The sequence below is a fragment of the Podarcis bocagei genome, assembly GCF_964188305.1.
Source record: "Podarcis bocagei genome assembly, chromosome: W".
Taxonomy (NCBI): domain Eukaryota; kingdom Metazoa; phylum Chordata; class Lepidosauria; order Squamata; family Lacertidae; genus Podarcis; species Podarcis bocagei.
Window position 1 is genome coordinate 18,428,631 of NC_138131.1, and position 13,152 is coordinate 18,441,782.

Sequence of the window (13,152 nt, forward strand, 5' to 3'; positions counted from 1 at the left end):
CTGGGTGCGCGAAGGGGATACTGTTACCTTACGAGAGATGGCGCCCCCGGGTTTCTCCGTCCTCCACCAGTCACGGACTGTGGGCCGCGGGGGAGGGGTGGCACTATTAATCCGGGAAGATTGTTCTTTCAGGGCTCTACCATCGCCATCGATCCCCGGCATTGAATGTGTTGGCCTAGTGTGGGGCTCCAAGGTGAGCTTGGCTGTCTGGCTGGTGTACCGGCCACCTAGCGCACCACCAGCCACCCTGTCAGGCCTGCTGGAGGCGGTGGCCGGCTGGACCTTGGAGTTCCCCAACCTATTGGTATTGGGGGACTTCAACATCCATGCCGATGCCACTCCCTCCTCACAGGCTCTGGACCTGGTGTCTTCCATGGCGACACTAGGGCTCTCCCAGTTTGTTTCGGGCCCCACACATCAAGCAGGCCACACGCTGGATCTGATCTTTGGCGTCGGTATAGATGTGATCATGTTTCCTTCGATGAAGGTGCCATGGTCTGATCACTACGCTCTGAAAGCCAGGATTGACGTTCCACCCCCACCCTGCTTAGGTGGTGCGCCGATTTGGGCTCGCCCGTGGAGGCTGATGGACCCTGATAGATTCCGTCAAGCCTTGCGGGACCTTTCTCCCCCTGGCGACTCATTGACTGAGCTTGTTGAGGGCTGGAATACCCAGCTCCTGGCAGCCATCAATGAGATCGCACCTAAGCGCCCTCTGCGACCCCGCAGAAACCGGGCTCCCTGGTTTACTGAGGAGCTCCAGAAAATGAAGCGGGACCTCAGACGGCTAGAGTATGGCGGGGTGCCCGTGACGGAGCCTCAAGAACATCTTATAGGATTTTTATGAAAACCTACGAGATGGCAGTGAAGGCCGCTAAGAAGTCCTACTTCTCGGCCTCCATTGCATCCGCTAGCTCTCGCCCGGCACAATTATTTAGTATAATTCGGTCTTTAACGTCCCTCAAAGGACAGCCAAATTTAAATAACAATTCGACACACAGCTGTGAGGCATTTGCGAGCTTTTTTGCGGAGAAGGTCCTGTCGCTCCGCCATGACCTCCCTGCCAATTTGGATACAATAAAGGAACTGGAGGCCCCTCGACTGTCCTCGGGTCCAGTATTGGACCACTTTGACCGGATATCCCCAGCCGATGTGGACAGACTCCTCCGAGCTGGAAAGCCCACCACTTGTCCTCTCGACCCGTGGCCGTCTTGGCTGATTAGAGCGTGTCCAGACGAGGTGCGGGCCCCCCTGGGGGATATCATCAATTTGTCCCTTGGCACCGGGACATTCCCAGGGGAACTGAAGGAGGCAGTGGTGCGTCCGCTCTTAAAGAAAACATCATTAGATCCCTTAGATCTATCCAATTACCGCCCAGTTTCGAATCTTCCATTCCTGGGTAAGGTGATTGAGAGAGCGGTTGCTGAACAGCTTGGTAGGTTTCTGGATGAAACATCGGCTCTGGATCCATTCCAGTCCGGCTTCCGCGCTGGTCATGGGACCGAGACGGCTCTGGTCGCCCTAACAGATGATCTTCGTAGACAGCTGGATCGAGGCGGGTCGGGGCTGCTGATTCTTCTAGATCTGTCAGCAGCTTTCGACATGGTCGATCACGAACTTCTGGACCACCGCCTCGCCGATGTGGGGATCCAGGGCACAGTCCTTCAATGGCTGCGCTCGTTTCTCTCTGGTCGGGGACAGAGGGTGGCGCTTGGGGGGGGACTGTCATCCCGCCACTCCTTGGTGTGTGGAGTGCCTCAGGGTGCGATTCTCTCCCCGATGCTTTTTAACATCTTTATGCGCCCCCTCGCCCAGCTTGTCCGGAGTTTTGGGCTGGGCTGCCATCAGTATGCTGACGACACCCAACTCTATCTGTTGATGGATGGCCATCCTGACTCGGCCCCAGACACACTGATCAGATGCTTGGAAGCTGTGGCTGGATGGTTACGTGGGAGCCGGTTGAAGTTAAATCCTTCGAAGACAGAGGTCCTCTGGCTGGGACGGGACGATATGGGATTGAGGGGGCAACTCCCATCTCTTGCGGGGGTGCAATTAGTGCCAGCACCGTCCGTTAAGAGTTTGGGTGTAATCTTCGATACCTCCCTCTCCATGGAGGCTCAGATTGCAGCTATAACAAAGGCGGCATTTTTTCATCTCCGCCAAGCTAAGCAGTTGGCTCCTTACCTCTCTCGCCCTGACCTAGCCACTGTGATCCACGCGACGGTCACCTCCAGACTGGATTATTGTAACTCGCTCTACGTGGGGCTGCCCTTGAGACTGACCCAGAAACTCCAGCGGGTGCAGAATGCCGCAGCGAGACTCCTTACGGGGTCTTCGCTGCGGGATCACATTCATCCGGTGCTATACCAGCTGCACTGGCTCCCGGTGGAGTACAGGATCAGGTTTAAGGTGCTGGTTTTAACCTTCAAAGCCCTACACGGCCTAGGACCCTCGTATCTACGGGACCGCCTCTCCTGGTATGCCCCACAGAGGAACTTACGGTCCTCAAATAAAAACATCTTGAAGGTCCCAGGCCACAGAGAGGTTAGGCTGGCCTCAACTAGAGCCAGGGCTTTTTCGGCTGCGGCTCCAACCTGGTGGAACGCTCTGTCACAAGAGACAAGGGCCCTGCAGGACTTGACATCTTTCCGCAGGGCCTGCAAGACAGAGCTGTTCCACCAGGCCTTTGGCCAGGGCACAGCCTGACTCCCTCCTTTGGCAATCTTTACAATACTTTAGTTTATGGTTGCCATCATTTTTGATTTTAATTAATTCTTATGATGTTTTTGATAATGTTGCACTATTTTAGTGTTGTTAGCCGCCCTGAGCCCGGCTTCGGCTGGGGAGGGCAGGATATAAATAAAATTTATTATTATTATTATTATTATTATTATTATTATTATTATTATTATTATTATTATTATTATCTTATGTATAACCGGAAGCAAAGCAAAACAGGCAATTTGCATCTTATGTGCATTTAACATGTGTTTTCAGCAATACATGCTTGGCGGCAGCCACATTCCAGCCTTTTTCTTCTGCCTGCTTCTGTTTCTCTGCTTGCTTCCCTCCCATCAGCCCACAAACCCATGTTTGCCCAGGCAAGTACTGCTTGGCATGTTCTGTGAGTGGGGTGCCTTTGGTGGAAGTGTGGTACCTCTTGAGAGTGAAGATCCACAATGTTCTCATGAGAAGTTGCAATAAAGGTCTGGGTGTACTTGAGGCCTCCAGCTTCCTCCCACCTCTGAGCCTTCAACTTGCCAGTTGCCCCCTTTGAACAGTCATGGCTTCTCAAAGAATCCTGTGAACCTCAGTTAAGAGTACTGAGAATTGCTAGGAAACTCCCTTTTCCCCTCACAGAGTTACAATTCCCAAAGTTCCCATGGTAAAAGGATTGACTGTTAAACCACTCAGGGAATTGTAGCTATCAGAGGACTAGGGGTTTCCTAACAACTGCGGCACCCATAACAAATTGAAGTTCCCAAAATTCTTTGGGGAAATCATGACTGCTTAAAGCAATGTGATATTGCTTTAAACACATGGTGCAGTTGGGGCCTCATTTTACTTGCTAAAGAATTGTGTTGCTGGTGCTGTATACCCCACTGTGCCCAATAAACAATGGTGCCTTTCAATATATTTTCAGACTTGTCTCTCTCTTCTAGCAAAGTATTCTATGGCAGATGTACATTAAATCCAGTTTGAGATTGCGCATCTGATAACATTATATAAGTACAGATGAACAGTCTGTGTATGTAACTAATAAAGCAGAATGTATTTTATAGAAATTGTGGATGTGTGTGAAATGTTTCAAAGCACCCTGCATGGCACCTAACAGTACCATGAAGCTAGTGTCTTCTTTTTTTTTTTTAGGCCAGCATCTTTCATGCATTTCGGTGTCAAAACATTTTTCAGAACCACATGCAGGAGACAGATTTTGATGCTGCCTCCTTATATACAGGTGAAACTCGGAAATTAGAATATCGTGGGAAAGTTCATTTATTTCAGTAATTCAACTTAAAAGGTGAAACTAATATATGAGATAGACTCATGACATGCAAAGCGAGATATGTCAAGCCTTTATTTGTTATAATTGTGATGATCATGGCGTACAGCTGATGAAAACCCCAAATTAACAATCTCAGGAAATTAGAATATTAAATAAAATCAGAAAAACAAGGACTGCAAATAGAGCCATATTGGACCTCTGAGAAGTAGAAGCATGCATATGTACTTAGTAGTTGGTTTGGGCCCCTTTTGCATCAATTACTGCCTATCAGCCTGTGGCACTGCTGAGGTGTTATGAAAGACCAGGATGCTTCAATAGCAGCCTTCAGCTCTTCTGCATTGCTCGGTCTTATGTCTCTCATCTGTCTCTTGGCAGTGCCCCATAGATTCTCTATGGGGTTCAGGTCAGGCGAATTAGCTGGCCAATCAAGCACAGTAATCCCATGGGCATTGAACCAGGTTTTGGTATTTTTGGCAGTGTGGGCAGGTGCCAATTCCTGCTGGAAAATGAAGTCAGCATCCCCATGAAGAATGAAGTGCTCCAAAATCTCCTGGTAGACGGCTGCATTGACCCTGGACTTAATGAAGCACAGTGGACCAACACCAGCTGATGACATGGCTCCCCAAATCAACACAGACTGTGGAAACTTCACACTGGACTTCAAGCATCTGGCATTGTGTCCCTCCCCGTTCTTCCTCCAGACTCTGGGTCCTTGGTTTCCAAATGAGATGCAAAAGCTGTTCTTATCAGAAAAGAGATTTGCTCTATTTGCAGTCCTTATTTTGCTGATTTCATTTAATATTCTAATCATCACAATGATAACTAATAAAGGCTTGACATATCTTGCTTTGCATGTCATGAGTCTATCTCATATATTGTTGTTGTTTAGTCGTTTAGTCGTGTCCGACTCTTCGTGACCCCCTGGACCAGAGCACGCCAGGCACTTCTGTCCTCCACTGCCTCCCGCAGTTTGGTCAAACTCATGCTGGTAGCTTCGAGAACACTGTCCAACCATCTCGTTCTCTGTCGTCCCCTTCTCCTTGTGCTCTCCATCTTTCCCAACATCAGGGTCTTTTCCAGGGAGTCCTCTCTTCTCATGAGGTGGCCAAAGTATTGGAGCCTCAGCTTCAGGATCTGTCCTTCCAGTGAGCACTCAGGGCTGATTTCCTTCAGAATGGAGAGGTTGGATCCTCTTGCAGTCCATGGGACTCTCAAGAGTCTCCTCCAGCACCAGAATTCAAAAGCATCCATTCTTCAGCGATCAGCCTTCTTTATGGTCCAGCTCTCACCTTTTAAGCTGAATTCCTGAAATAAATGAACTTCTCCACAATATTCTAATTTTCCGAGTTTCACCTGTATACTGGCCACATTCACAAAACACACTTAAAACACTATTGTTTTAAATAGTCATGGCTTCCCTCAAAGAATCCTGGGAACTGATTTGCTAAGAGGGCTGATGTCAGGGAACTGACATCGGAGCTAGAGGCGGAGGGAAGGCTCTTAAATGATGCTGGAGAAGGGCCCAGCAGGGAGAGATGCAGCTCCGCAGATGGGGAAGCAAATCAGCGCAACACCAGGGATATAGAGGGGCTGATGGGGGAATCGGCGAGAGGGCTCCAGGACTCTTCACCGGACACCAGCGGGGAGAGCACGGGTCCTCCGCTACCCACGCCCACCCTGCACAGAAGACTTCCGCGCAGAGAGAGTAGGAGGAGACTGGGTGTCAAACAACTTTTATGTTGGAAAAGATTTAAGAAACGCCCACTGACGGATTCTGCTAGCGACTGAGGCAGCCACGAATTGAAGGGCTATGCAGACAGAAAAGTTTAACAAGGCAACATAACCAGGAGAGGCAGCAACTTACGCATGAGCAACCCCATACCCATTACAGCTGAGAACCCCTTTTCTGCTCCCAGAGCAGTTTATCAATCCCTCTTCACAGGGAACTCTGGGAATTGTAGCTCTGTGAAGAGACTAGTGGGTCTTCTAACAACTCTCAGCACCCTTTGATGGGAGCAGTGGTTGAGGCGAGAGAGCAGGCAGAGCTGCAGGCAACATGACCACCAGTCAGAAGCATCAGGACTTCATGGCTGAGCCCATGGGGGACAAGTCTCTTGGTACTTTAGCTGGCATTGGAGATGTACTTGGCAGGAAGCTGGAAGACAAAGGCTTTGACAAGGCGTACGTGGTTCTGGGACAGTTCTTAGTGCTGAAGGACCTCTTCCGCGAGTGGCTGAAGGACACATGCGGTGCCAACGCCAAGCAATCCAGAGACTGTTATGGCTGCCTGAAGGAATGGTGTGATGCTTTCTTGTGATTGTTGGCCAAAGCCTGGTGGATGCTGTGAGGGCTTTTGTAGTTGAATAGAGATTGTTTCTCCCCATCTCTCTCAGCACCTACTTCTTATAAACCTTCCAACATCTACACAAGCTGCTGAGGGCTATTGCTCCCAACACTGGGGCAGGGTGGGGGGAAGCCACGGCTGCCTTTTAATGTAACTGAATCTTTTTTCCTCCAGGGAGAGGATTGAGAAACATCAAATGTTCTAAACATCAAGTAGGTCGTTGTTTTTTACGTGGCTTTAATAGCACCCCCCCCCTCACTGTTAGGCCACCCAACTCCAGAACCAGACCTGCCTGCTAACAATAATGGAAGTTCCCCTACTACCTTTGTTTGAGCTCCAGTTAGACTGAGATTTACCCGTCAATTCTGAAGACAAAAGATGTTATTAGGATTATTACAGTGGTGCCCCGCAAGACGAATGCCTCGCAAGACGAAAAACTCGCTAGACGAAAGGGTTTTGCGGTTTTTGAGCTGCTTCGCAAGACGAATTTCTCTATGGGCTTGCTTCACAAGACGAAAACGTATTGCAAGTTTGTTTCCTTTTTCTTAAAACCGTTAATACCCAGGGTGCATTGCTTGAAGAGGTGCAGTTGCGACTTGACTTCGAGGAGCAACTCATAGCACGTGGTGTGGTAGTATTTTTTGAAGTTTTTGAAGACTTTGCTGCTTTTTGAAGCTTTCCCAAAACTTCTTTTGCAGCCATTTGGTAAGTTAAACTTTTAAAACTTTTTTGGGGGGTTTTGGATTTTGGGTTGGGGTGTTTGGAAATCAAGGACTTGGTGTTGGGGAGGGGTTTGTAAGAATCTGGAAGCTTGTGTGTTTTTTTCCTGCATTTTTTGTGACCATTGGGCCACTCTGCTGGTTTTTTTTTTTAAAAAAAACTGGGTTTGAATTTCTGTGTGGTGGGTGGCTGGGGGAACAGTTGAGGAGGGGTTTGCAATAATTTGGAAGCTTGTGTGGTTTTTTCTGCATTTTTATGATTTTCTGTGACCATTGGGCCACTCTGCTGTGTTTTTTTTAAAAAAAATTCTGGGTTTGAATTTCTGTGTGGTGGGTGGCTGGAGGAACAGTTGGGGAGGGGTTTGCAACAGTTGGGGAGGGCCTGGGGGAACAGTTGGGGAGGGGGTTGCAACAGTTGGGGAGGGGGTTGCAACAGTTGGGGAGGGGCTGGGGGAACAGTTGAGGTTTTTGAAGACTTTGGTGATTTTTGAAGCTTTTCCAAAACTTCTTTTGCAGCCAATCGGTAAGTTAAAGTTTTAAAACTTGGGGGGGGGGGGTTGGATTTTGGGTTGGGGTGTTTGGAATTCAAGGACCTGGTTCTGGGTTTGAATTTCTGTGTGGTGGGTGGCTGGGTGCTTTTGAATTTTTTGGAATTGAAGCACTGATTTATTTATTTTTGGGGGTTTGCGAAGGTAGGAGCTGTGCTGCCATGGGACCCAAGAAGACTGCTGCTGCAGAGGCCGGCGAGGGGAAGAAGGCGAAGGTTACGCTGGAAATGAAGAAGGAGATCATCCGGAAGCACGGCGGTGGAATGCGTGTGACAGACCTCGCCAGGGAGTACGGGAGGAATCCATCGACCATCGGGACCATCCTGAAGGTGAGGGAGAAGATCCTTGCGACTGATGCAGCCAAGGGAGTCACCAGGATCGTGAAGAACCGCCCAGCTGTTCTGGAGGAGGTGGAGAAGTTGCTGCTCATCTGGTTAGAAGAGAAGCAGCGTGCAGGGGACACAGTGACTGAGGCCGTCATTTGTGAGAAGGCCAAGGCCTTGCACGCAGACCTCGTCCGGGAACAGCCAGGAACCTCAGGCGAGCCAGAAGTCTTCAAGGCAAGCAGAGGCTGGTTTGACCGGTTCAAGACAAGATCTGGAATCCACAGCGTGGTCAGGCATGGAGAGGCTGCAAGTTCTGATGTTTCTGCGGCTGAAGACTTTGCAGCGGAGTTCCTGGAGGTTGTGACGACGGAGGGCTACGTTCCACAGCAGGTCTTCAACTGTGACGAGACCGGGCTGTTTTGGAAGAGGATGCCCAAAAGGACTTTCATCACACAGGAGGAGGCCACGTTGCCTGGCCACAAGCCCATGAAGGACCGTCTGACCCTGCTCTTCTGTGCCAACGCAAGCAGCGACCTGAAGATCAAGCCCCTGCTGGTGTACCACTCGGAGAACCCACGGGCCTTCAAGAAACACAAGGTCGACAAGGAGCAGCTGAGTGTCATGTGGCGATCCAACAGTAAGGCTTGGGTCACACGTGTGCTGTTTGTGGACTGGGTCAATCTTGCTTTTGGCCCTGCTGTCAAACAGTACCTGCTGGACAACGACCTGCTGCTGAAGGCTTTGCTTCTGATGGACAATGCTCCTGCTCATCCTAAAGGCCTTGAGGAGGACTTGTTGGAGTTCAGCTTCATCAGCATCATGTTCCTGCCGCCTAACACCACGCCACTGCTCCAGCTGATGGATCAGCAGGTCATCGCCAATTTCAAAAAACTCTACACCAAGGAGCTTTTCAGGCGATGCTTCGAGGTGACTGATTGCACCACCATCACCCTGCGGGAATTCTGGAAGGACCACTTTGACATCGTCACCTGCTTGAAGATGATCACCACGGCCTGGAATGGGATCAGCCAGAGAAATTTGAATTGCGCTTGGCGCAGCCTGTGGCCGGACTGCGTGGCACCAAGTGACTCTGATGCACCAGAGTCAACAGTGGTGCAGGACATTGTTGCCTTGGGGAGGACCATGGGCCTGGAGGTCACAGAGGAGGACATCAGCGAGCTGGTGGAGGAGCACGACCACGAGCTGACCACCCAGGAGCTGGTCGAACTGCAGGCAGAGGCTGCGCAGGAGCAGGCCTCGCTGGAAGAGGAGGAAGCAACTGAGGAATGGCCGTCCTCCAAAGAACTGAGGGACATTTGCCTGAAGTGGAAGGATGTGCAGGCTTTTGCACAGCGGCACCACCCTGACAAGCACGTGGCACATGACCTCGCGAACACTTTTGATACGAGGGTCATGTCGCCTTTCAGGGAGGTGCTGAAAAGGCGGATGAAGCAGCAGACCATGGGCAGGTTCTTCAGCAAGAAGCAAAGAGTGGAAGAGGAACCTTCTTCGAGTGGTCCCCCAGAGTCTTAGAAAATGTACTGTACACTTTGTTGATTTTTAAATGTTTTTCTGTCATGTTTAGAAACTTAATTGTTCCTTCAATTTTTGAAATGCTCTTTACAGTATGTGTGACTTTAAAGAGCACTTAATAAACTCTTGTTGTACCAAATTTGGCTTTGTTTGGACTTTTTTTGACCATAGGAACGCATTAATTGAATTTCAATGCATTCCTATGGGATTTCGTGCTTCGCAAGACGAAAAATTCGCTAGACGAAAAAACTCGCGGAACGAATTAATTTCGTCTTGCGAGGCACCACTGTATTTTTGTGAGTTCTCTCCAGTATTTGATCCCCGCTATAATTTTTATGCTACTCAGTTTATTGGCAAGAACCAAAAATCAGCTGTGTTAACTAAAACGACTCCTCTCAGCACCCTTAACAAACGGCAGCTCCCAGAATTCTTTGCAGAAAACCATTACCAGCTAACGCTTGTTCTAATCAGTAAACCCAAATAAAGTAATGGACCCAAGTTAGTCTCGTTCATTAATTTCAGTGTATCTACTCTGAGTAGGACTAGCATTGGCTACAGCCCATTGCTTATGAATGGATCACACAGAATTCAAGCACAAAAGGCAGGAGCAGATGTTTTATTGCAACCCATGGACTTGTAAGGCAGCCTCTTGTGGCATACTGTTTTGCAGGAAGATTAATTTGTCAGTATGCAGCAGCTTTAGACAGAATGCCTTCTTCCCAAGACAAAAGGGGAGGGGGAATCCTCAAACACTAAGTAACATCTCCTGCACCTTTGGAGCATCTCTGTAACAAGTAGATCTTGGTACCTTGTTTCACCCCGAAAATAAAACCATATTGATCATAACCGTGGTCAACTCATCTTCGTGTGAGAAAGATGAGGAATATAGTGTGGTTGCCCCCCAAATCCATTTTGCTTCGAAGTCAGACTTTTCGTCCACTTAACTCAGTACAGTCCACTCTAAAGTAGGCGAAATTCTGCCACTGTCCACCAGACAATGGTGAACTCCTAATTCCTATCAACCTCAGCCACCCTATTTCAGTGGTCAGGGAGGATGAGAGCTATGATTCAGCACTGTCTGGAGGGCCACAGCTTCCGCACTCCTTGTCTACTCCAGGGATACAGGCAGCAAATGGTCATTTCCCAGGCTGGCAACTCAGAAGCATTTTTAACTGGTGATGTCAGCAGTTCAGCCTGGGACCTTCTGCATATCCAGTCTCTGCTCTTCCACTAATAATCTAGGGCCTCTCAGTTGTAAATAAACCCACTCTACAACCACCTCAAAGTAAAAAGTAAAAAATGCTCAATTTCACTTCTGTTGCTGCACCCATCAGCAAGGCTCAAGGTCTCTTTCACAAGTAAAAATGTCCATCTATGTTTATACAATGAAGCATGCAAAGTTAAAAACAAATATTTTATTAAGCACAGCAGCCTAGCAAGGTTGCACAAAAGAAACCATCAAGTAAGGAAGATCCCATCTTTGTAGGGAAAGCAAGACTTGCTCTGCTTGGAGGAGGAACTCCATTTAAAACCTAGAGGAGAGCAGCTCAGTCTCTTCTGCTATTTCTAAACAGAGTTTGTTGGGCTCTTGAAACAAATTCCTGCTTTCTTCCAAAGCTCACAGGTACCAGGCACTCCCACTGTCCACCCTTTGGGCTCTAGAACTCAAAGTTCCCAAACTGAGATTAACAATTGTTTGGTTTGGGCTGGGGTTTGTAGCCAATCCGGTCATGTATCATCTGCTCCCGGCTCTTATGATCAGTGCTGAGTCCCAGCGCACACTCAGCATCGCTGGCTCCCACCATGTCCACCTCCTCGCGCTTCCTACGACTCTGTGGAAACATAATTAAAGCATAATTAAAGAAAACTTCTCCAGGACAATCACATATGTACCTCCTCCGCCCATGCCATGACATGTTTTCTTTTTCAAATATAGCTGTAATGAATCTGATTCTTTGCTTTCAGATTTAAGACATTGCAAGCTGTCAAAAAATTCTGCCACAGAAAGGGGCCAAACACCTTTACTCGTGAGTGCAGGGGGCTAACATGGAGGCAACCTCAAGCATAATTTGGCATTTAGATCTGCTACTGTGTACGCACAAACACACCTTCTTGCACAGGAATACAAGTAGCCATTTTATACCAAATTGGACCATTGTTTCATCTTGTTCAGTATTGTCTACTCTAACTAACAACAATATTGCAGGATTTCAGGCAGGGAGTCTCCCAGCCCTACCTGGGAGACTGAACTTGGGAGCTTCTGCATGCAAAGGAAATGCTTTACAGCTGAGCTTATGGTCATGGAACAAAACACAGGAAGCTGCCTTTTACAGAGTCAGACCATTGGATCCACTTAGCTCAGTATTGTCCACCCTGTTTGGCAGCACTTCTCCACGGTTTCAGGCAGGAAGCCTCTTCCAAACTTACTTGGGGATACTCACAATTGAACCTGGGACCTTCTCAATGCAAAGAAAACCCTTTGACACTGAGCTGCGACCTTTTCCCCAGCCAACAACCTTTTATTAAAACAAGCAAATGGCAGCCCTGAGGAGCCAGTGTTCTTTCTCCGTACTGTGCATAATTTTATAAGCTTGTTTGTGCATGTTCCACCCAAGTAAGAACAGTGGGGGGGGGGCTGCGCCCAACTCCAGCGGGTGGCTCTACCTCACCGCCTGTTTACTATACTCGGTACCCTCCTGAGTGGGAGAGAGAAGACCGGGCCTTGCAGCTCAATAACAAACAGGATGGCTACTCCCCTTGTGAGGAGAAACAGGTTTTTAAAAAAGAAAAGAGAAAGCAAGGCCAAGAGAATCTCTAAGCATGTGCAGAGTGCGCAAACAACAACACCAACACCGAAGAAAGGTGGGCAAGGAGCGCCTTGCCGTCCCGCAACCAACCAACCAACCAACCACTCACCCCAGTGGCATAGCGTGGGGGGTGCAAGGGGGGCAGGCCGCACCGGGCGCAACATCTGGGGGGGGGGCGCGCTCGCTGCCTCCGGAGTCGCCGAAGAGCCTCGGGCGCAGGCTGTAGCGGAGCCGCATGTCTCGCGGAACCGACGAGCTGTGCGCGCGTCCGGGCTGAAGGCGCCCGGCAGGCAGCGGCTCTCAGCGCTCGCCGCGGAGGACGCGCCAGGCAGCCCCTCCTCACAGCCCCGCCTCCACCGGTGCTGCTGCCGCTGCTGGACCGTTGCATTTTCCTCGCCTCTCTGCCCCCCTCCTCCTCCGGGCAAGCGGCGTCGTTTGGGCGGCAGCGCCAGCAGCAACTCGCAGGTTAGGGGTTAGGGGGGCGCAAATTACGTGCCTTGCCCCGGGTGCTGACAACTCACGCTACGCCGCTGACTCACCCACCTCGAGTTCCTTGCGGGCGCCGTCGAACTCCTCGATGTCGTCCAGCTTCAACTCAAGCCGCGTCGGTTTCCGCCGCAGCATCTTGCAAGCAGACCTTTCCCCACACTGCGGCTCTCTCGCACGTGCGCAGCAGCTCCCCGCTCTTTTCTTCACCTGCACCTCTAGTTCAGACGCCGACGCCAGAGGCTCGATCCCACCACGCCCCACGTCGCCAGCCAGCAACCCGGAAGCTCTCGCTCCGCATAACCATGGAGCTCCAGGGAAGCTAGAGCGGCCCACTCTCCGGGATGGAATGGAAAGGCATCATTGGCTGTGGCGCTCTGCAA

General features: G+C 49.8%; 2 protein-coding genes and 1 pseudogene across 3 annotated transcripts in view; 2 read left to right on the top strand and 1 right to left on the bottom strand.

Moving 5' to 3' along the window:
- The first annotated feature begins 5,963 nt into the window (after positions 1-5,963).
- LOC308577987 (barrier-to-autointegration factor pseudogene) lies at positions 5,964-6,740 on the top strand (annotated as a pseudogene). Its single transcript has one exon. The product of its transcript is annotated as a barrier-to-autointegration factor pseudogene (transcript).
- Positions 6,741-7,744: 1,004 nt separating this feature from the next.
- LOC308577829 (tigger transposable element-derived protein 1-like) overlaps positions 7,745-13,152 on the top strand; it is a 280,142-nt gene continuing 274,734 nt past the window's right edge. The window contains exon 1 of the mRNA XM_081178219.1: positions 7,745-9,481. Within this exon, the coding sequence (XP_081034345.1) occupies positions 7,779-9,476 (1,698 nt within the window). The 5' untranslated portion in view covers positions 7,745-7,778 and the 3' untranslated portion in view covers positions 9,477-9,481. The remainder of the gene's footprint in view (positions 9,482-13,152) is intronic.
- On the bottom strand, positions 10,877-13,074 carry LOC308578281 (anaphase-promoting complex subunit CDC26-like). The gene is made up of 2 exons (XM_081178543.1): positions 12,827-13,074; positions 10,877-11,308 (listed from the first exon to the last, which is right to left on the bottom strand). The coding sequence occupies exons 1-2, from the start codon at positions 12,905-12,907 to the stop codon at positions 11,162-11,164; spliced, it is 228 nt and encodes a 75-aa protein (XP_081034669.1). The 5' UTR covers positions 12,908-13,074; the 3' UTR covers positions 10,877-11,161.